Here is a 24,230-nt window from a genome sequence, read left to right on the forward strand (position 1 = left end):
GACTGGAATGGACAGGCCTCTGCTTCCCTCTCCCTCCTGTAGTCGAGACTGGAAGAGGACTGGAAACTCTCCAGGTATGTCCCTGAGAGGACAATGCATTAGCATTAATAATAATTACAGGAATAATTGCGGTATTTATATTAATATCAAAACATTTATTGGCAATACAGCTTTCCACGTAGAAACTGGGTCATCTGAAAGGTCACAAGCTCTTCATCGCTGTGGAGACAATAATGATAGTTGTGGAATTTGTTAAGTGCTTTCTATGGGCCAGACACTGTACTAAGCACTGGAGTAGGTGCAAGCAAATTGGGCTGGACACGGTCCCTGTCCCACATGGAGATCCTAGTGTCAATCCCCATTTTACAGATGAGGTAACTGAGGCACAGAGAAGGGAAATGACTTTCTCAAGGTCACTCAGCAGACAGGTGGTAGAGCCAGGATGAGAACTCATAACCATCCTATCCACTACGCCATGCATTTATTCATGCATTCAATCGTATTTATTGAGCGCTTACTGTGTGCAGAGCACTGTACTAAGCGCTTGATGCAGAGAATAGACATTCCATAGCCCTTAAACCCTTATTCAAATCAGTCATTCTGTTTAGGGTGTTTAAGCACATTTTCAGAGAGTGGTTAAAGTAATAATAATAATAATAATGATAATAGCATTTATTAAGTGCTTACTATGTGCAAAGCACTGTTCTAAGCATTGAGGAGGATACAAGGTGATCAGGTTGTCCCACGGGGGGCTTACAGTCTTCATCCCCATTTTACAGATGAGGCAACTGAGGCACAGAGAAGTTAAGTGACTTGCCCACAGTCACACTGCTGACAATTGGCAGAGCTGGGATTTGAACCCATAACCTCTGACTCCAAAGCCCACGCTCTTTTCCACTGAGCCACACTGCTTCTCTGCATCATAAGTAGTCATAAGCTCATTTGGGGTAGGAAATGTGTCTGCTGTATGGTTATATCGTGCTTTCCCAAGAGTTCAGTACAGTGCCCTGCACTCAATAAGTGCTCACTAAATACGATTGACTGATTGATTGATTGATCGATGCCTGTCTACCTGTTTTGTTTTGTTGTCTGTCTCACCCTTCTAGACGGTGAGCCCATTTTTGGGTAGGGATTGGCTCTATCTGTTGCCGAATTGCACTTTCCAAGCACTTAGTACAGTGCTCTGCACACAGTAAGCGCTCAATAAATACAAATGAATGATTGAATGATTGATTGATTGATAGTAGCAGCAATGGTAGTAATAACCAGAGGGAACTATAAAGCACCCTGCTGGGCAAAATCCCCATGGCATAGTGGATAGAGCACGGGCCTTGAAGTCAAAAAGTCATGGGTTCTAATCCCAGCTCCATCACTTGTCTGCTGTGTGACCTTGGGCAAGTCACTTCACTTCTCTGAGACTCATTCCCCTCATCTGTAAAATGAGGACTGAGGCAGTGAGCCCCATAACGGACAGGGACTGTGTCCAATTCGATTGGCTTGTATCTCCCTCAGCGCTTAGTACAGTTAGGGCTCAACAAATACAATCATTGTCATTATTCTAGACTGTCTTCTAGACTGTGAGCCCACTGTTGGGTAGGGACCGTCTCTATATGTTGCCAACTTGTACTTCCCAAGCGCTTAGTACAATGCTCTTCACACAGTAAGCGCTCAATAAATACGATTGATTGATTGATTGATTATTGTTATTCTCATTATTACTCTTGGACTCGGTCCACTCCCGAAAAATGTCCAGCTTTTCTAGCCTCTTTTGGTGCTTTCTGGCACGAGAGGTTTAATGACTGTGGTAATTGTTAAGTGCATACTATGTTCTTGTACATATTTACTATTCTTTTTATTTTGTTAATGATGTGCATCTAGCTTTATTTCTATTTATTCTGATGACTTGACACCTGCCCACATGTTTTGTTCTGTTGTCTGTCTCCCCCTTCTAGACTGTGAGCCCGTTGTTGGGTAGGGACCATCTCTATATGTTGCCAACTTGTACTTCCCAAGTGCCTAGTCCAGTCCAGTCACCTTGTAACCTCCCCAGTGCTAAGAACAGTGCCTTGCACATAGTAAGCATCATCATCATCAATCATATTTATTGAGCGCTTACTGTGTGCAGAGCACTGTACTAAGTGCTTGGCAAGTACATGTTAGCAACATATAGAGACAGTCCCTACCCAACAGTGGGCTCACAGTCTAAAAGGGGGAGACAAAGAACAAAACCAAACATACTAACAAAATAAAATAGAATAGATATGTACAAGTAAAATAAATAAATAGAGTAACAAATATGTACAAACATATATGCATATATACAGGTGCTGTGGGGAAGGGAAGGAGGTAAGATGGGGGGGTGGAGAGGGGGACAAGGGGGAGAGGAAGGAAGGGGAGGGGGAGAGGAAGGAAGGGGAGGAGGAGAAGAAGGAAGGGGTTAATAAATAAAGCGCTTAATAAATGCTATTATTATTATTATTAGTGCCCTGCACACAGTAAGCACTCAATAAATACGATCGAATGAATGAATATGTTCCAGGCACTGTACTGAATATTGGGGAGCCCACTGTTGGGTAGGGACTGTCTCTATGTGTTGCCAATTTGTACTTCCCAAGCGCTTAGTACAGTGCTCTGCACATAGTAAGCGCTCAATAAATATGATTGATTGATTGATTGATTGATTGGGGAGAAGATTCCAGCTACAGAGTCCGAAGATCGTTATGAATCAATCAGTCTTATTTAGTGAGCGCTTACTGTGTGCAGGGCACTGGACTAAGCGCGTGGGAGAGTAGAATCGATCAGCCTGACGGACGCATTCCCTGCCCACAGAGAGCTGACGGGCTGCCCCGATCTCTGTCCTTTCGTCTAATTCCATGTCACGTAGATGAGCCCCGCTAAACCCAACTTGCAAGAAGCCCAGCAGCTGGGGAGACTCGGGAGGTGGGTCCTTCCATGCTGATTCAGAATCCAGCCGGGTGACTACAGTCTGGTGCTGTCACACCTAGTTACCGAGATGGGAGAACAATGCTTCCCTAGAGAAAGGGGGAAACATTCTCCTGCAGTTACAATTTGGACGTGAAACATAAATTGTCTCTTTACATCCTGCGGCCGCAGAACTGTCAGAGAAAGCCAAACCCCCGTTCGAGTGGGAAACCTTTTTATTTCTTTAAAAATGGTACCAGCTGTAATTATCCATCACCATGTAGGCCTCTTTTAATGCTGTTTTATAATTACAGGTCTTAATGCTAGTTTATACAAAGTCATTTATAAATAGTCAGAACGGAAGGACGTTGGGAGTTTTTAACCTGTGGCTGACTGCAGGTTAGGGGATGTTTGCCTTGTGCGCGTATGGTAATGGCCGGGTAATGATTAATGAATCCTTTAATTAATTCTTCAGCGAGAAATGTTTTATGGCTTTGTCTCATTCTCTCTGGACATAGTTTCGTATGCCAGTTTCGAAGGCACAGATAAGTCACCGCGGTGAAGACCCTGGTTATCTCTGGAGCATTTGGTCAAAGGGCACTAGAGTTTTAGTACGCTATGGACTTCTCAAAACCAGGGAAGGTGGTTATAAATCAATTGAGGTCATTTCTGATTTTTGAAGTGAGAGAGGTATCCGTGACCCAACTGTTTATTAAAATGTTGGAAGAGAAATTAAATCGAACGGAAACAGAGAGGGCTCCCCTCCTATTCTGTGGAATCTGAAATTTACTAGAAAGAGTTCTAAAGAGGAAACGCTGCAGAAAACTTTTCTAGTCACCGTGATCACGACAATGTATTTTGACCTTCCCTGTGTGAAAGGCTTTGGGTTATGAAACAAAAGTAGGCACGAAAACGCTTTCACTTTCAATTTCATTTGGAATATTTCAGCCATCAGGGAAGCAGTACAGCCTGGTAGATAAATCACCATCCTGGGAGTCTGAGGACCTGGGTTCTAATCCTAGCTCCACCTCTTCCCCGCTGTGTGACCTTGGGCAAGTCACTTCGTTTCTCTGTGCTTCAATTCTGTGCTTCAGTTAGAGAAGCAGCGTGGCCCAGTGGAAAGAGCACGGGCTTTGGAGTCAGTGGTCATGGGTTCAAATCCCAGCTCCACCAATTGTCAGCTGTGTGATTTTGAACAAGTCACTTAACTTCTCTGTGCCTCAGTTACCTCATCTGTAAATGGGGTTTGACTGTGAGCCCCCCATGGGACAACTTGATTACCTTGTATCTACCCCATTGCTTAGAACACTGCTTTGCACATAGTAAGCGCTTAATAAATGCCATTGTTATTATAATTATTATTATTAATTCCCTCATCTGTAAAATTCAATCTCTGTTCTCCCTCCTACTTAGACTGTGAGCCCCATGTGGGACCTGATTACCTGGTATATGCCCCAGCACTTAGTACAGAGCTTGACACACAGTAAGCACTTAACAAATACCGCCGTTACTATTATTATAGGTTGGCGTTTCAATTATCTGGGTATTTGGTTCTGGGTGTACAAGCCAAAAACTGAACTATGAAAGCAGGGATGAAAGACAACTCAGGGAATATAATAAGAATAGTGCATGGGGAATCAGCCCTGCCAATAATTTCAACAATGTCCACCTTCCGACTCGTGGAACATGAAACGTTGACATAGAACCGGTCACCTCTCCCTTGCATCCACTTTTTAAAATAAAGGGAAATCTAAGCTTCTGTTTAAGATGAAACAATCCAGGAAAAATGACCTCCCTCTTCCACAAGAAAAAATGAAATAAATTAAAGCTTCTATATGCTCTTTTCCAGTTTGGTTCTTCTAAATGCCTCACTCATGTTGCAAAGGAACAATATCTCCCACCCCTTCCATCAGCCGCTGATGCAGCAGATTCCATTTCTTCTTCCTTTAAGCATTCTGTGCTGTCGTCCTCTGAGCCTTTACCAGGGAGGCGAGTCAATCAATCAGTCATTGATATTTATTGAGTGCCCACTGTGCACAGAGCACTATTCTAAGCTCTCAGGAGAGTACGCTATGACAGAGTTGGTAGACATGTTCCCTGCCCACAAGGAGTTTACAGTAGAGGGAGAGAGAAATATTAATATAAATAAATACATTCCAGATATGGGGCTGAGGGTGGGGTGACTGTCAAGTTCTTAAAGGTAACAGATCCAAGTGCATAGGGGATGCAGAAGGGAGAAGGAGGAAGGGGAAAAAAGGGATTAATTGGGAAAGGAAGGCAACAAGAAGAGATGGAAGAAATGACGATAATAATAATAATGATGGTAATAATGATGATATTTGCTCTCACTATGTCGCAAGCACTGTTCTCAAGATTGGGGTAGGCACAAGATAATCAGGCCCCACACGGGACTAACGGTTTAAGAAGTAAGGAGAACAGGAATTACATCCCCATTTTGCAGATGAGGGAACTAAGGCACAGAGAAATTAAGGGACTTACTCAAAGTCACCCAGCAGGTACTTGGCAGAGTTGAGATCAGAACCCATGCCCTCTGACTCCCAAGTCTATGATCTTTCCACTAAGCTGTGCTTTCTTCATGTTTTTATTATTTATTATCTGTCTCCAGGATTAGAGTGTTAGCGTCCACTAGACTGTAAAACCATTATGGGCAGGGAGCGTGTCTGCTCATTCTCTTGTACCGTAATTATTATTATTATGGTATCTGTTAAGTACTTACTATGTGTGAGGCACTGTACTAAGCACTGGAGTGGATACAAGCAAAGCGGGTTGGACACAGTCCCTCTCTTTCATAGGGCTCACAAGTTTTATTCCCCATTTTTTTGCAGATGAAGCAACTGAGGAACAGAGAAGTGAAGTGACTTGCTTAGGGTCACACAGCAGACAAGTGGAGGGGTCAGGATTAGAACTCATGACTCCCAGGGCCATGCTTTATCCACTTCACCATGCTGCTTCCCTATGTATTCCCTATTGTACTCTCCCAAGCATTTAGTACAGTGATCTGCACATAGTAAACTTTCAACAATTACCATTGATTGATTGATTGATTGATTTCTGTAGTTTGGGAAAATAATGATAATAATAATAATAATGACATTTATTAAGTGCTTACTATGTGCAAAGCACTGTTCTAAGCACTGGGAAGGTTACAAGGCGATCAGGTTGTCCCACGGGGGGCTCACAGTCTAAATCCCCATTTTACAGATGGGGGAACTGAGGCACAGAGAAGTTAAGTGACTTGCCCAAAGTCACACAGCTGACAATTGGTGGAGCTGAGATTTGAACCCATGACCTCTGATTCCAAAGCCCATGCTCTTTCCACTGAGCCACACTGCATCTCAAAATGTGAAGCAGCAAAATGTCAAAATATGACCTCTCTGTATTGTAATGTGTTTTCTTCAGGAAAAACACTTTAATATTCAAGTCCACTTGTTGGTGGCTTCATTTTCCCACAGTCAATCAATCAATATTATTTATTGATTGGGATCAGCATTGCCTAGTGGGTAGAATATGGCCTTGGGAGTTGGGAGGACCTGGGTTCTCATCCTGGCTCTAGCACTTTGCTGTATGAACTTTGGTAAGTCAATTCACTTCCCTGGGCCTCAGTGACCTCATCTGTGAAATGAGCATTAAGACCCTCTCTCTGATCATAATCTTCTCACCTGCCTCCTCACTCACACTCCTTTCCCCTGTAAATCCATATTACACCCTCACAGATCTCTGCTCTCTTGACCCCATCCATCTTTCTGAGCACCTCACACCCCACCGCACCTCCCTTTCCTCTCTACCCAATCTTGATGATCAGATTACTGCTCTCAAATCTACCCTTTCTACTCAGCTAGACTTACTCACTCCCCTTTCCCTTTGCCTCTCTCATACCACTCACCCACAGCCCTAGATCACTGCCACTGTCCGCCTCCTTAGCTCTTATGCTCCAGCTGCTGAACGCTGCTGGCGAAAGTCTAAACACCATGCCAACCTCATTCACTTCAAGTTTATCCTTTCCTGCCTTAACTCAGCCCTCTTCTCTGCCAGACAAAACTATTTCCCCTCCATTATTAACACCCATGCTCATCATCCCCGTCAGCTCTTCCGTACATTCAACTCCCTTCTCAGGCCCCCAGTTCCTCCCCCTCCTCCTTCCCTCCCCCTCAACGATCTGGCCTCCTACTTCATTAACAAAATTAAATCCATCAGGTCTGACCTCCTCAAAGTCACTCCCTCCCCTTATCCAACGCCCCGGCTCTCAACGCTCTCCACTACTCTCCCATCCTTCCCAGCAGTATCCTCAGAGGAGCTCTCCTCCCTCCTCTCAAGTGCTACTCCGACCACCTGTGCTTCTGACCACATTCCCTCTCATCTCATGAAATCTCTCACTCTGTCCCTTCTCCCCTCCTTAACTTCCATCTTCAACCGCTCACTCTCCACTGGTTCCTTCCCCTCTGCCTTCAAACATGCCCATGTCTCTCCCATCCTAAAAAAACCCTCTCTTGACCTCACCTCACCTTCTAGTTATTGCCCCATCTCCCTCCTACCATTCCTTTCCAAACTCCTTGAACGAGCCATCTACATGCGCTGCCTCGAATTCCTCAACACCAACTCTCTTCTCGACCCCCTCCATTCTGGTTTCCATCCCCTACATTCCATGGAAACTGCCCTCTCAAAGGTCACCAATGACCTCCTGATTGCCAAATCCAATGGCTCATACTCTACCCTAATCTTCCTCAACCTCTCAGCTGCCTTCGACACTGTGGACCACCCCCTTCTCCTCAACATGCTATCCAACCCTGGCTTCACAGACTCCGTCCTCTCCTGGTTCTCCTCTTATCTCTCCGGTCGTTCATTCTCAGTCTCTTTTGCGGGCTCCTCCTCCCCCTCGCACCCTCTTACTGTAGGGGTTCCTCAACGTTCAGTTCTTGGTCCCCTTCTGTTCTTGATCTACACTCACTCCCTTGGTGACCTCATTCGCTCCCACGGCTTCAACTATCATCTCTACGTTGATGACACCCAAATCTACATCTCTGCCCCTACTCTCTCTCCCTCCCTCCAGGCTCGCATCGCCTCCTGCCTTCAGGACATCTCCATCTGGATGTCTGCCCTCCACCTAAAACTCAACATGTCCAAGACTGAACTCCTTGTCTTCCCTCCCAAACCCTGCCCTCTCCCTGACTTTCCCATCACTGTTGACGGCACTACCATCCTTCCCGTCTTACAGGCCCGCAACCTTGGTGTCATCCTCGACTCCGCTCTCTCATTCACCCCTCACATCCAAGCTGTCACCAAAACCTGCCAGTCTCACCTCTGCAACATTGCCAAGATCCGCCCTTTCCTCTCCATCCAAACCGCTACCCTGCTCGTTCAAGCTCTCATCCTATCCCGTCTGGACTACTGCATCAGCCTCCTCTCTGATCTCCCATCCTCCTGTCTCTCCCCACTTCAATCTATATTTCACACCGCTGCCCGGATTGTCTTTGTCCAGAAACACTTTGGGCATGTTACTCCCCTCCTCAAAAATCTCCAGTGGCTACCAATCAACCTACGCACCAGGCAGAAACTCCTCACCCTCGGCTTCAAGGCTGTCCATCCCCTCGCCCCCTCCTACTTCACCTCCCTTCTCTCCTTCTCCAGCCCAGCGCACACCCTCCACTCCTCTGCCGCTGATCTCCTCACTGTGCCTCTTTCTCGCCTGTCCTGCTGTCGACCCCCGTTCCACGTCATCCCCCTGTCCTGGAATGCCCTCCCTCTGCCCATCCACCAAGCTAGCTCTCTTCCTCCCTTCAAGGTCCTACTGAGAGCTCGCCTCCTCCAGGAGGCCTTCCCAGACTAAGCCCCTTCCTTCCTCTCCCCCTCTTCCCCCTCTCCATCTCCCGGCCTTACCTCCTTCCCTTCCCCACAGCACCTGTATATATGTATATAGATAGATAGATAGATAGATAGATTTATTACTCTATTTATTTTACTTGTACATATTCTATTTATTTCATTTTGTTAATATGTTTCGTTTTGTTCTCTGTCTCCATCTAGACTGTGAGCCCACTGTTGGGTAGGGACCGTCTCTATGTGTTGTGAACTTGCACTTCCCAAGCACTTAGTACAGTGCTCTGCACACAGTAAGTGCTCAATAAATACCATTGAATGAATGAATGTGGGGCAGGGACTGTGTCCAATCTGAATACCTTGTACCTACCCCAGCACTTAAAACAGTGCCTGGAACATAGTAAGCACTTAACAAATACCATTTAAAAAATAATAAAAGAGGGCTTTATTGAGGAAGGCCTCTTGGAGGAGAGGAGCCTTTGATAAGCTTTGAAATTGGGGAAAGTAATTGTCTGTCAGCTAGACAGAGGAAGAGAGATAATAATAATAATATTATTAATAATAATAATAATAATAACAATAATAATAATAATAATAATAATATCTATTAAGTGCTTACTTTGTGTCAAGCACTGTTGTAAGTCCTGGGCTAGATACAAGGTAATCAGGTTGTCCCAGGTGGGGCTTACAGTCTTATTCTGCATTTTAAGATGAGGGAACTGAGTCCCAGAGAAGTGAAGTGAGTTGCCCAAAGTCACACAGCTGACAAGTGGCAGAACCAGGATTAGAACCCACGATCTCTGACTCCCAAGCCCGGGTTCTTGCCACCAAGCCACGCTGCTTCTCCCCAGGTCAGAGGCCAAGTTCCAGGTCAGAGTCAAGATGTGGGTGAGTGGTCAGGTAAATGGGATTGACGGCATTATGAGAAGCAGCATGGCTCAGTGGAAAAAGAAAGTGCTTTGGAGTCAGAGGTCATGGGTTCAAATCCCAGCTCCGCCAATTGTCAGCTGTGTTACTTTGGGCAAGTAACATAACTTCTCTGTGCCTCAGTGGCCTCATCTGTAAAATGGGGATTAAAACTGTTAGCCCCCCGTGGGACAACCTGATCACCTTGTAACCTCCTTAGTGCTTAGAACAGTACTTTGCACAAAGTAAGTGCTTAACAAATACCATTATTATTATTATTATTATTATAGGAGCGAAGTGTGCGGGCTGGGTTGGAATAGGAGTGAGGGTGGTGAGGTAGAAATTGCTGAGGTGATTGGCTGCTTTAAAGCCAAAGGCGAGGACAACCACTGGCGGGTCCTGAGGAGTGGGGAAATACTACATTTTTTGTAGAAAAATGATCAGAGCAGAAGAATGAAGTATGGAGTAAAGCGAGGAGAGGCAAGGACAGCAAAGAGGCTGATGCAGTAATCAAAGTGGGAAAAGATTAAGTGTCTGGATTAATATGGTAGCAGTTCAGAGTAGAAAGAGTGGATTTTAGCAATGTTGTGAAGGTGGAACCAATAGGATTTGATGTCAGATTGAATATGGGAGGTTGAATGAGAAAGATGAGTCGAGGATAATGCCAAGGCTGCCGGCCTGTGAAATGGGTAAGATGGTGGTTCGGTCTACCGCGGTGGGAAAGTCAGCATTCAGGAAGAGACAAAAAAAATTAAAGATTCATTTAACTGCTTATGAGAAGGAGTAGGGAGTGGGTCAGGAAGAAGTAGAATGCTTTGAATTCAAATTGTAGTCATTTAATTTTCCCCTCCCACAAAGCTGTTCAGCGTCAATTCTAGGGGTGAAAATGTTCAATAATTTCCTTGCTTTCCTGAAAGAAAATCCAGGTTTGGTTCTCTCAAAACACACAGCTTCCCACCGGGTCTGTTAGATGTAGAAAGTTCATTCAGTTCACGCCTCCATCATTCTCATTTCCAACATCTTCTGTAACTGAACACTGAGAAGAGCAGGAACTTCTCCCTGTGACTGTTTCTGAAAGGGTGAACTTATCTGTGATTTGTTTTATATCTTCCTTCTCTTTTTAAACTTTGAATTTGTCCCCTATCATTTTCCTCTCTTTTTATTTTCTTCCCTTCCTTCCTCAGTATGTTCCTCTCATTCCTTTTCATTATTATTATTATTATTACTATTTGATTCATCCAGTTACCGCAGCTTCCATTGCTACCTCTTCAAGCTGGATGAGCCTTTTTTGAAGTAGTCGAGCGGGAGCCAGGGGAGAGGTGATACTGGGAAGGGGTGAAGAAGGGAGGCTTTTCAATACAAAGCCCTGGGCTTCTCTACTCCCCAAGAAGGTGCGAGTTAAGATGAACTACTTGATCTGAATTCACAGCACTTCCCCGAGACTAGAGAGGAGGGAGACTGAACATAGGGGGGGAAAAAATCTTTGTGCAGGTGACTTGAAAGCCCTTTGATAGGTCAGAATTTCCTTTTTCAGAGGGAGGAAATGTTCATTTTTCCATCATTAGCCTGTCCTATAAATCCGTCTAAGTCACTCATCTGTGTGATGAACAGCATTTTCCATTGAGTAAATCAAAATTAGTTCACAACGGCACAAAGTCTCTTTTAAATAGATCTATTCCTGAAGTGGCAACAACTGTATCTGTTTCTCAGGCTTTTGACCTGGACAGACTCCTAAACGGATGGTACATTCTGCTTATCTCATCTAGGCTGTGGTGTGGGAAGAGGAGAGAGCTAGGTTAGCTAGGAGAACTAGCTTAATTACTCTCTGCTGTGTTATTGCTTTGTTCAGTTTTATTTCCATGGACTCTGCTTGCTTTTGTTCCTTCTTTAGACTTGCTAGCCTGGGGAGGCCACTCATGAAGCCAAGACATCAAATGTGAAATTGAATTTCTCTGGGGGAAATAACGGTGGCGAGATGATTGATTTTTAGAAAAGAGGGGCTGTTGGAAAAATACGATCAGTCAATCAACTGATTGCGTTTATCGAGCGCTTACTGTGTGCAGGACACTGTACTAAATACTTGGGAGAGGACGATGCAACAGAATTAGCCTACTTAACAGAGGTTGATCTGTCATTGGGCAGCTTCTGAATATTGTTTGTAACTTAATTTCTTGTTTCCAGTAGAAAGTGCCGTGCTTAGAGTGAGCCCCGTTGGGAAAGGGAGATTATCAAAATATGTGAAGTGTGATGCTAGATTGGAAAAGAATGTTGGAAATACCAAAGGACAATTTGGTATATTTACAATTACATGCTTTTGGAGAACGTGGTGATTATGATTACGATCAAGAAGATAGCAATATGGCATTCATTAAGCATGTTCACTGCACCAAGCACTGTGCTACGTGCTGGGATAAGTGTGAAATAATCTGATCAAACATATTCTCCGTCATGCATGGGGCTCACAGTTTAAGAGGGAGAGAGAGTAGGGTTCTTATAACAATCCTTCATTCACCCTCCCTCCCATTCTCTCAGCACATATTAATATATCTGTGTATAAATATATATAATTTATTTATTCATATAAATTATATAATATATTATAATTGATGTAAATAATTACATTAATGTCTTTCTCTCCCTCTGGACTGTGAGCTCGTTGTGGGCTCAGATGTGTCTCTTTGATGTTGTTATACTGTACTCTCCCAAGCGTGTAGTACAGTGCTTTTCCCATAGTAAGTGCTCAATAAATGCGATTGAAGGAATGAATGAATGAGGGGTTGAGGTCCAGAGGAATAAAAGAGCCGGCCAGTGGCAGAACTGGGATTGGAAACTAGACCTCCTGATGCCCAGACCATTCTCTTTGCTCTAAATCATGAAACACTTGCCATTTATTATACCATTAATTTAATATTTATGCCACATTTGGGCGTGTTTTGGATTTCTCCTATTCTCTGCCTTTCATAAAGATTTTTGGTATCCCTACTTAAAAAGTATTTTAGGCCCTTCTTCCCAGAGATGTCATTCATACATGAAGAAAATAAAAAAAAATCTGAAGGTTTCCTATTTGTAGAACCAGGCTTTTTGGATTGTACTTTCCAAGCGCTTGGGAGAGTGCTCTACACACAGTAAATGCTCGATAAATATGATTGAATGAATGAATGAATGTCTGAGTGATAATACCGTTAAAGCTAAACACCACCTCATATCTTTGGCTTCATCCTATTCCGCCTTGACTACTGTGCCAACCTCCTTGCTGACGTCCCAGCCTCCTGTCTCTTCCCGCTCCAGTCCACACTTCATCCTGCTGCCTGGTTTGCTTTTCTAAAAGATCTTTCAATCCATGCCCATCCACCTCAAGATGAAACAGAAACTCCTTGCCATTGGCTTTAAATAACTCAGTCACCTTGCCCCCTCTTACCTTACCCACCCTCCCCGGTTTCCTATTATAACCCAGCCCACACACTTTGTTCTTCCATTGCAAACTAACTCACTGTACCTTGGTCTCGTCTATCTTGCTACCAAACCTTTTCCTCTGTCCCACCTCCGGCCTGCAATGCCCTCCCTCTTCATATCAGACACACGATCACTCTCCCTACCTTCAAAGTCTTATTCAATTCATATCTCCTCCAAGAGGCCTTCCCTGACTAAGCCCCCATTTCCCCTTCTCCCTCTCCCTTCTGCATTGCCCTTACATTTGGATTTGCTCCACTTATTCACCCCTCTGTCAGCCTCACATCACTTATGTACATATCCACAATTTCTATATATATATTAATGTCTGCCTCCCCCTCTAGACGGTGAGCTCACACTGGGCAGGGTATGTCCCTATTGATAGAGAAGCAGCGTGGCTCAGTGGAAAGAGCACGGGCTTTGGAGTCAGAGGTCATGGGTTCAAATCCTGGCTCCGCCAATTGTCAGCTGTGTGACCTTGGGCTAGTCACTTAACTTCTCTGGGCCTCAGTTCCCTGAACTGTAAAATGGGGGTTAAAAGACTGTGAGCCCCCCGTGGGCAACCTGATCACCTTGTAACCTTCCCAGCGCTTAGAACAGTGCTTGGCACATAGTAAGTGCTTAATAAATGTCTTTTAGACTGCGAGCCCACTGTTGGGTAGGGACTGTCTCTATACGTCGCCAACTTGTACTTCCCAAGTGCTTAGTACAGTGCTCTGCACACAGTAAGCGCTCAATAAATATGACTGATTGATGGATTATTATTATTATTATATTATTGTGTTGCATCGTACTCACTCTAGTGCTTAGTACAGTGCTCTGCACAAAGTAGGCATGCAATAAATAGGATTGGTCGATGGATTATTAGATTGACTGATTCCCAAGAGACTGGTTTTCCCCACTTTATGGAATAGCCAATAGCCAGAAGCCAGTAATAATCAATCAATAAATCCATTCATTAATCCTTCCAATTGTATTTATTGAGCATTTACTGTGTGCAGAGCACTGTACTAAGCACTTGGGAGAGTACAGTTCAGCAACCAATGGAGACAGTCCCTGTCCACAACAGGCTCACAGTCTAGAATGGGGAGACAGAAATCAAAACAAGTAAACTGGCATCTCAGTAGCATCATTATAAATAAATAGAATTATAGATCAGTCAATCCATAGAATTGACTATATTACAGCCCTTTATTTATACACCTGTTCTTCCATGAATCTGACCTCATCCAGATGACAGGTAATTCAGATTTCCATGGGACCTTAGTAGGAAGATGATCATCAAATAGTCACTCACTAATATTTATTGATCACTTAGTGCACTATACTGAGAACTTGGGAAAGTTAGTAGTCATGATTCCTCATTGTGGGCAAGAACGTATCCGTTGGAAATATTGTGCTCTCCCAAGTGCTTTGCACACATTAAGCACTCAATAAATATGATTGAATGAATGTTGCCAAGTGCTTAGTACAGTGCTCTGCACACAGTAAGCACTCAATGAATATGATTGAAAGAATGAATGAATGAATAAATACATCCCTGTCCCCAAGGAGCTTACGGTTAATTCAAGTTCCCAATAAATTCCCAGGACTGCAGGTTATCTAAGTCCTTCAGCTATCTCCAGCGCATATACATTTTTTCATATGCTTTGCTGTATATGTGCTACTCCCATGTACATGCAGTTGCTCCCTTTGACATTTTGTTTATAAACATTTTCATACCTCTCTCCTTCATTACAGGAGATGTTCCTTGGATGCTGAGAAAATGTTATTTGCTCATTTTGTTCTTTCATAAGCGCTTCATACAATGAATGGCATTGCATTGTTATTATTACTACCAGTATTTCACTCTATAGTCTGTGTTATTTCTTTACGTGGAATTCTATGGGAAACAGATTTAAGAAAAATAAATTATTCTTTAGGACTAGAGATCCTAATTCCCAAACCCGCCAATAGCTGAGTTTCTCGTGCCTGGCCAGTTGATTTAACTTTTGGTATTTTTGATTTCACTTTGAAAAAGGGGCTATTGAATATTCCTCACAGGGACTTCTAAAACCTAATTAATGAATGCCTCAAATCCCTTTGAGTTTGAAGTATATTTAAATAATACTTGTTATCACCTAGCTGAATGTACATTCCCCTAGATATATCACACAGGTGTTCCACTCAGTAATATCCCAAAACTTCTGATAGTCCTGAGCTTTCTGTGTTAAAGAAGGAATAATAATGATAATAATCATAACAATAATCCCCCCATCCCCCCATCTTACCTCCTTCCCTTCCCCACAGCACCTGTATATATGTTTATATGTTTGTACATATTTATTACTCTATTTATTTATTTTACTTGTACATATCTATTCTATTTATTTTATTTTGTTAGTATTTTTGGTTTTGTTCTCCGTCTCCCCCTTTTAGACTGTGAGCCCACTGTTGTGTAGGGACCGTCTCTATATGTTGCCAACTTGTACTTCCCAAGCGCTTAGTACAGTGCTCTGCACACAGTAAGCACTCAATAAATATGATTGATTGATTGATTGATTGAATAATATTAAGCACGGACTACTTCCCAAGCATTATTTTGGGATAGGTATAAAGTAACCAGATTAGAGTCAATTCTAATCCCACACAGGGCTCACATTCAAAGACAGAGGGAGCGTGAATTTCTTTTGGCCATTTTTCGGATGAGGAAACTGAGGCCAAGAAACAGCATGTGACACAGCAGCATAACAGTAGGGCAGGAACTAGAATCCATGTCCTTTCCATTGCTCTTTCCGTTAGACCAACCCACCCTTCCCTTAAGAAGGTGTGGGAAGAACACGGGGTGTGGGAAGAACACGGGCCTAGGATTCAGAAGGTCATGGTTTCTAATCCCTGCTCCACCACACCACTTGTCTGCCATGTGACCTTGGGCAAGTCGCTTCACTTCTCTGGGCCTCAGTTACCTCATCTATAAAATGTGGATGGAGATTGTGAGCCCCACGTGGGACAGGGACTGTGTCCCGCTTGATTTGCTCGTATCCACCCTAACGCTTACTACAATGCCTGGCATATAGTAAGTGTTTAACAAATACCATCATTATTAGCATTATTATTACTGCACAAAAAACATATTTTCAGCAGCCACATTTTAAAATCAGGGTCCCAACGTGCACACACACACACACACACACACACACACACACACACACACACATATCTATATATCTACAGATATATAGATATTCCCCAAATAGAAGACCTTTAGAAAATTTTCCCTTTTCTGGTAACATTGATGAACCCTGATCTAATATCTAGATTTTTTGGGCAGGTAAGCCTGTTGTGGGCAGGGATTGCCTTTCTTTATTGCTGAATTGTACTTTTTAAGCATTTAGTACAGTGCTCTGCACACGGTAAGCGCTCAATAAATATGGTGGAATGAATGAATGAGTTGGGAAAAGCACTGTATAGAGGGCACAGATCACTCTCCTAATGGAATCCATTTTATAGATTGCATTCCTTTCCCCACTCACACAGAATTTATGAACATATCCTTATTATTATTATTATTATTATTATAATTATTATTATTATTATTATTATGGCATTTGTTAAGTGCTTACTATGTGCCAAGCACTGATCTCAGCATGGGGTAGATAATAAATAATAATAATAATGGTATTTTGTAAGTGCTTACTATGTGCCAAGTACTGTTCTAAGTGCTGGGGGAGATACAAAGTAATCAGGTTGTCCCACGTGGGGCTCACAATCTTGGTCCCCATTTTACAGAGGAGGAAACTGAAGCACAGAGAAGTTAAGTGACTTGACCAAAGTCACACAGCTGACAAGTGGTTGAGCTGAGATTAGAACCTACAATCTCTGATGCCCAAGCCCGGGCTCTTTCCACTAAACCATGCTGCTTCTCTGTGCAAGGTAATCAGGTTGGACGCAGTCCATAGTCTTAATCCCCATTTTACAGATAAGGGAACTGAGTCACAGAGAAGGGAAATGACTTGTCCAAGGCCTCCCAGCAGATGAGTGGAGGAGTTGGCACTAGAACTCATGACTTTCTGTCTCCCCCTACTTTATTTTAGTGTCTGTCTCCCTGACTAACTCCTTGTAAGTTCCTTGAGGGCAGGATTGGTGTCTACCTATTCTTTTGTACTCTCCAAATGCTTAGTACAGTGCTCTGCACACAGTATACTGTAAACTCCTCGAGGGCCGGGATGGTATCTATGATCCGATTGTCCCCTACAAGTGATTAGGACTGTGCTCTGTAATAATATTGATGATAATAATAATAATAATAATAATAATAATAATAATGTTATCTGTTAAGCTCTTACCATGTGCCAAGCACTGGGGTAAATACAAGGTAATCAGATTGACCCACATGGAGCTCACAGTCTTAATCTCAATATATGAGAAGCTGCGAGGCTTGGTGGAAAGAACACGGGCTTTGGAGTCAGAGGTCATGGGTTCAAATCCAGGCTCGGCCACTTGTCAACTGTGTGACTTTGGGCAAGTCACTTAACTTCCCTATGCCTCAGTTACCTCACCTGGAAAATGGGGATGAAGACTGTGAGCCCCCGCCCCGTGGGACAACCTGATCACCTTGTAACCTCCCCAGAGCTTAGGACAGTGCTTTGCACATAGTAAGCGCTTAATAAATGCCATCGTTATTATTAATCCCCATTTTACAGATGAGGTAACTGAGGCCCAGAGAAGTTAGGTGGCTTGCCCAAGGATACCCAGTAGACAAGTGGTGGAGCCGGGATTGGGACTCAGACTCCCAGGACTGGGCTCTTTCCATTAAGCCACGCTGCTTCTCGCTGCTACTACAATGTACAAAGTAAATGCTTAATAAGTACCATTAATTGACTAAGTGATCAATTTTTCTGGGTCTAGGTAATGGCCACTTTTCAGACAAAAGAAACAAAGATATTATTATGCTTAGTGGGAAAAGTGTGTCAAGAGTTTTTATCAGAAAAACTTATTTTGTCTTAAGTGTCAACTTAAAGAAAGATTGTGGTATTTGATCCTACTGCAACTGACTTGCTTCCTTCATTTATTCATTCATTCATTCAATCGTATTTTTGAGCACTTACTGTGTGAAGAGCGCTGTACTAAGCGCTTGGTTAGTACAAGTTGGCAACATTATTCCCCCCTCATTCATTCAGTCATATTTATTGAACGCTTACTGTGTGCAGAGCACTGTACTAAGCGCTTAAGTACAAGCCCCAAGCCCCACAGCAATTATGTCTATGTAGGGTAGGGAATGTCTCTATCTGTTGCTGAAGTGTACTTTCCAAGCGCTTAGTACAGTGCTCTGCACACAGTAAGCGCTCAATAAATATGATAGAATGAATGAATGAATAACTGTCATTTATTGATTCATTTATATTAAGGTCCATCTCCCCCTCTAAACTGCCAGCGCGTTGTAGGGCAGGGAATGTGTTTGTTTATTATTTAATTGTCCTCTCTCAAGCTGAGTCCAGTACTCTGTGCACAGTAAATACTCAGTAAATATGATTGAATGACTGAATGAATGAATTTTGCACGAAGGTAATACTACTACTACTACTACTACTAATAATAATAATGGCATTTGTTAAGTGCTTACTATGTGCAAAGCACTATTCTAAGCGCTGGCATTTATTAAGTGCTTACTATCATCATCATCAATCGTATTTATTGAGTGCTTACTGTGTGCAGAGCACTGTACTAAGCGCTTGGGAAGTACAAGTTGGCAACATATAGAGACGGTCCCTACCCAACAGTGGGCTCACAGTCTAAAAGGGGGAGACTATGTGCACGGCACTGTTCTAAGTGCTGGGGACGTTACAAGGAGATCAGGTTGTCCCACGGGGGGCTCACAGTCTTAATCCCCATTTTACAGATGAGGGAACTGAGGCACAGAGAAGTTAAGTGACTTGCCCAAAGCCACACAGCTGACAATTGGCAGGGCAGGGATTCAAACCCATGACCCTGATGTCTACTAAGGTCCTCCTCATCCTAAATTCATTCATTCAATCATATTTATTGAGCGCTTAGTATGCTACATTTACTAGACACTACTTTACCTCAGAGTGATCCCATATGAGGTATGGGGGCGAATTTCCCAGCGGAGAGGTTAACCGGGCTGAGGAACTTGGGCAAACGGGATTCAACAACAGCTTGTGTTCACAGAGTGAACCTTTCAATTCAGCAACCACAGGCCATACCTACTTTTCTCTTTCACCATTCAGGATTATCTTTATTGTTCTCCAGGGCTGTGCAATGTAAACTCTTCTAGGCTGTAAGCTTGTTATGGCCAGGGAATGTGTCTGTTTATTCTTGTACTGTACTCCCCCCAAGCGCTTAGTGCAGTATGATCAAATGAATGAATGCTCTGCACACACTAAGTGTTCGATAAATACAACTGAGCGAACTAATGAATATTTTCATATGGGAGAAATTTAGCAGGAGGGACTGGGGACTGAGAATCAGGGCATCTAGCTCCTGTTTTGTCACTGCCTGGATGAATGGCCTTGGGCAAGTCAATTGTCAGCTGTGTGACTTTGGACAAGTCACTTCACTTCACTCACTTGTGAGAAGCAACGTGGCTCAGTGGAAAGAGCCCGGGCTTTGGAGTCAGAGGTCATGGGTTCGAATTCTGACTCTGCCACATGTCTGCTGTGTGACCTTGGGCAAGCCACTTAACTTCTCTGGGCCTCAGTTACCTCATCTGTAAAATGTGGATTAAGACTGTGAGCCCCCCGTGGGACAGCCTGATCACCTTGTATTCTCCCCAGTGCTTAGAACAGTGCTTCACACATAGAAAGCTCTTAATAAATGCCATCATTATTGTTATGAGAATAATAATAATTCTGCCCATGAGAACTGTTTCTAGACTGTGAGCCCACTGTTGGGTAGGGACCGTCTCTATATGTTGCCAACTTGGACTTCCCAAGCGCTTAGTATAGTGCTCTGCACACAGTGAGCACTCAATAAATATGTTTGAATGAATGAATGAATTATTATTATTAACCTCTCTGTGCCCAAGTTTCTACATCTGTAAAATGGGAATGCTCTCCCCCCCCCTTCAGTCCCTTGAGTTTTGCATGGGAAGAAGTGTGACTCAGTGGAAAGAGCCCGGGCTTGGGAGTCAGAGGTCATGGGTTCAAAGCCCGGCTCTACAGCTTGTCAGCTGTGTGACTTTGGGAAAGTCACTTAATTTTTCTGTGCCTCACTTACCTCATCTCTAAAATGGGGGTTAAGATTGGGAGCCCCACATGGGACAACCTGATCACCTTGGATCCTACCCAGTGCTTAGAACAGTGCTGTGCACATAGTAAGTGCTTAACAAATACCAAGATTATTATTATTATTATTAACTATGTCCAATCTGGCGGTCTTGTATCCACCACAGTGCTTAGCACATTGACAGCACTCAATGAATGTCATTATTATCATGCTCCGTCCTGATAATAACCTTCCGTCCTGCCCATGAGACGGAAAAGTGTAATCAGGGAAAAGTTTCCATGTAAAAGTGTTATCTTGTGTTTGAATTGATTAGCGATTCAATTTAATAAGCAATACTTTTTTCTGCGGTATTTGTTAAGTGCTTACTAGGGAAACAAATTTATTTATTTATTTATTTTACTTGTACATATCTATTCTATTTATTTTATTTTGTTAGTATGTTTGGTTTTGTTCTCTGTCTCCCCGTTTTAGACTGTGAGCCCGCGGCTGGGTAGGGACTGTCTCTATATGTTGCCAACTTGTACTTCCCAAGTGCTTAGTACAGTGCTCTGCACACAGTAAGTGCTCAATAAAGACGATTGATTGATTGATTGATTGATTGATAGAGCCCTTGCCTGGGAGTCAGAAGGACCTGGGTTCTAATCCCTTGTCTGCTATGTGACCTTGGACAAGTCACTTCACTTCTGTGGGTCTCAGTGACCTCAGCTGTAAAATGGGGATTAAGACTGTGAGCTCCATGTGAGATAGGGACTGTGTCCAACCTAATTACCTTATATCTCCCCGGAGTTTAGTACAGTGCCTGGCACACAGTAAGCGCTTAACAAATCAATCAATCAATCATATTTATTGAGCACTTACTGTGTGCAGAGCACTGTACTAAGCGCTTGGGAAGTACAAGTTGGCAACATATAGAGACAGTCCTTACCCAACAGTGGGCTCACAGTCTAGAAGGGGGAGACAGAGAACAAAACCAAACATATTAACAAAATAAAATAAATAGAATAGATATGTACAAGTAAAATAAGTAAATAAATAAATAGAGTAACAAATATGTACAAACATATATACATATATACAGGCACTGTGGGGAAGGGAAGGAGGTAAGACGGTGGGGATGGAGAGGGGGACGAGGGGTAATATACCAGATTGGACACAGTCCGTGCCTTGCATGGGGCTCACAACCCTAATCCCCATTTCATAGATGAGATAATTGAAGCAAAGAGAATTTAGGTGACTTGCCCAAGGTCACAGAGCAGGCAATTGGCAGAGCTGGGATTAGAACCCAGGTCCTTCAGACTCCCGGATCTGTGCTCTATCCATTATTCATTCATTCAATCATATTTATTGAGCACTTACTGTGTGCAGAGCACTGTACTAAGCGCTTGGGAAGTACAAGTTGGCAACACATAGAGATGGTCCCCACCCAACCGCGGGCTCACAGGCTAGAAGGGGGAGACAGACAACAAAACAAAACGTATTAACAAAATAAAATAAATAGAATAGTAAATATGTACAAGTAAAATGAATAGAGTAATAAATCTGTACAAATATATATGCAGGTGCTGTGGGGAGGGGAAGGAGGGAAGGCCGGAGGGATGGCAACAAGGAGAGGAAAAAGGGGGCTCAGTCTGGGAAGGCCTCCTGGAGGAGGTGAGCTCTCAGTAGGGCTTTGAAGGGAACACTGCTTCTGGTTTAATGTATCCCCCTGAGAACTTGATATTATTAGTAGAACTAATTTTATTTTTACAAAAATCCCTGAGAGTTCATTCATTCATTCATTCTTTCATTCATTCAATCGTATTTATTGAGCACTTACTGTGTGCAGAGCACTGCACTAAGTGCTTGGGAAGTACAAATTGGCAACATATAGAGATGGTCCCTACCCAACAATGGGCTCTTGTGGGGTGGGGAATTCTTTCACTCCTTCAGTCGTATTTATTGAGCACTTACTGTGTACAGAGTACCACACTAAGTGCTTGGGAGAGTACAATATAATAAAACACAGACATATTCCCTGCTCACATGGAGCTTACAGTCTAGAGGGGGAGACAGACATTAATAGAAATAAATAAATGACAGATATGAACAGAAGTGCTGTGGGGCTGGGAGGGGGAAATGAATAAAGGGAGCAAGTCAGGGTGAGACAGAAGAGAGTGGAAGAAGAGGAAAGGGGGACTTTGGGAATTAGATTTTCATGTTTTCTTGAGAGAATGTTGCCCAACTCTTTGACCATCCATCAAATTGGGAAGCTAGTCAACCTTCCTCTGAAGTTTGAGAAAGGAATTGAAATAGTTCTGTAGGTAAGGAGTGTACCTACCAACCGCTTCGAACTGTATTCTCCCAAGAGTGAGGTGTGATACTCTGGATTTTGTAAGCATGCAAATAATACCATTGATGATTGATTCATTAATTCTGTCCCAGTATTTTACATTTTCTTTGGCTTCTAGAATTGGAACCAAGACTGTTGCAAGAGTTTAGGAACTTCCGAAATGGTAGAAAACCTTTATACAGTGCTCTGTCCACAGTAAGCACTCAATAAGTACCACTGATTGATCATTTAAAAACATTTCAAAAGATTTGGAGTGCTTGAGAAGTTCAAAAATACAGCAACATCCATTCATTCAACTGTATTTACTGGGTGCTTAATGTGGGCACAGCACTGTACTAAGCGCTTGGAAAAGTACACTATGACAGCAAACAGACCCATTCCCCACCCACAACAAGTTCACAGTCTATATGACTGTCAAATGTTCAAACCCTTGAGGTTCACAAACCAAGCCCGGTCTGTGTACCCTTCAGCATCTTGTAACATAATGAGAATTCCAGCTTGATGACAAACACTCAATAATTGATTTTTGAAAGGGAAAATCGAGACCGTGTCCCTGTTCCCCATGCTCCTGTAGGACGAGAGATGTTCCTTATCCTATAGGGCCTATCGGAGGGTCAACCCAGATGGCTGTTTTTTCCTTTAAATGGAATTGTCTTGCAGTATGCAGTGTTCTTAGGTGAATTTTCTTGTTTAAGAAGCCAGAATCCAAGAGAGTGCTATATTAGTGCATTATTCTTCCAACAAACAAGCACTGTTCTCTTGCTACCTGCCTCGCCATTGTTCCTGATTGTGTATGCATTGCAGTGGTATTTGGACAGTTTCCTGTTCTCTGCCAGCACAAAAAAGGCATTTCTGTTACAATGGCCCCTTACCACACAATGACGGCATTAAGGATTTATGTGGAGGTTTCATTATTTTCTCCTCTTTTGTTCCTTCCAGGATGTCTTCCAAGCGACCAGCCTCTCCGTATGGGGAAGCAGATGGAGAGGTAGCCATGGTGACAAGCAGACAGAAAGTGGAAGAAGAGGAGAGTAACGGGCTTGCCGCCTTTCACCTTCCCTTGAATGTGAGTTTTCCCAACAAGCCTCACTCTGAGGAATTTCAGCCAGTTTCTCTGCTGACGCAAGAGAGTTCTGTCCATAGGACTCCCACTTCTCAGCACAACATAATGGTAGGTTTTTTCACGGTCTATTGTCGCTCCCACAATGTTTTCCCGGGACTACTCCTGGGATAGTTTTTCTGTTGCTTTTTGTTTTTTTTTTTCTAATGTAATGTAGGGAAAACCGCCTCATGAAGAAGGCCCCTACATGAAGCCGGGCCTAAGTTCTGCCTTTGGCAGAAGTTGAAGAAAGTCCATATTTACGCTTCCATTTTTATGCACAGACTGTCCAATGCCGCTGTTATTTGGGATGAATTAGAGAAAGTTCAGCCCAGAAGAAATGGTGTTTCAGAAGTAGGACTTCTGTGCTGAATCTTGAGTCCTCTAGTCTGTGAGCTCGTTGTGGGCAGGGATTGGCATTGTTTATTGTTGTAGTGTTTTTTTCTGATCACTCAGTACAGTGTT

General features: G+C 43.2%; 1 protein-coding gene across 1 annotated transcript in view; it reads left to right on the forward strand.

Annotated features, from left to right (window-relative positions):
- Window positions 1-24,230, forward strand: part of SOX5 (SRY-box transcription factor 5) — a 583,674-nt gene that overhangs the window by 60,785 nt on the left and 498,659 nt on the right. Inside the window, exon 2 of the mRNA XM_038741985.1 lies at window positions 23,606-23,837. Within this exon, the coding sequence (XP_038597913.1) occupies window positions 23,606-23,837 (232 nt within the window). The remainder of the gene's footprint in view (window positions 1-23,605; window positions 23,838-24,230) is intronic.

Source organism: Tachyglossus aculeatus, chromosome 2, assembly GCF_015852505.1.
Source record: "Tachyglossus aculeatus isolate mTacAcu1 chromosome 2, mTacAcu1.pri, whole genome shotgun sequence".
In the NCBI taxonomy this organism is placed as follows: domain Eukaryota; kingdom Metazoa; phylum Chordata; class Mammalia; order Monotremata; family Tachyglossidae; genus Tachyglossus; species Tachyglossus aculeatus.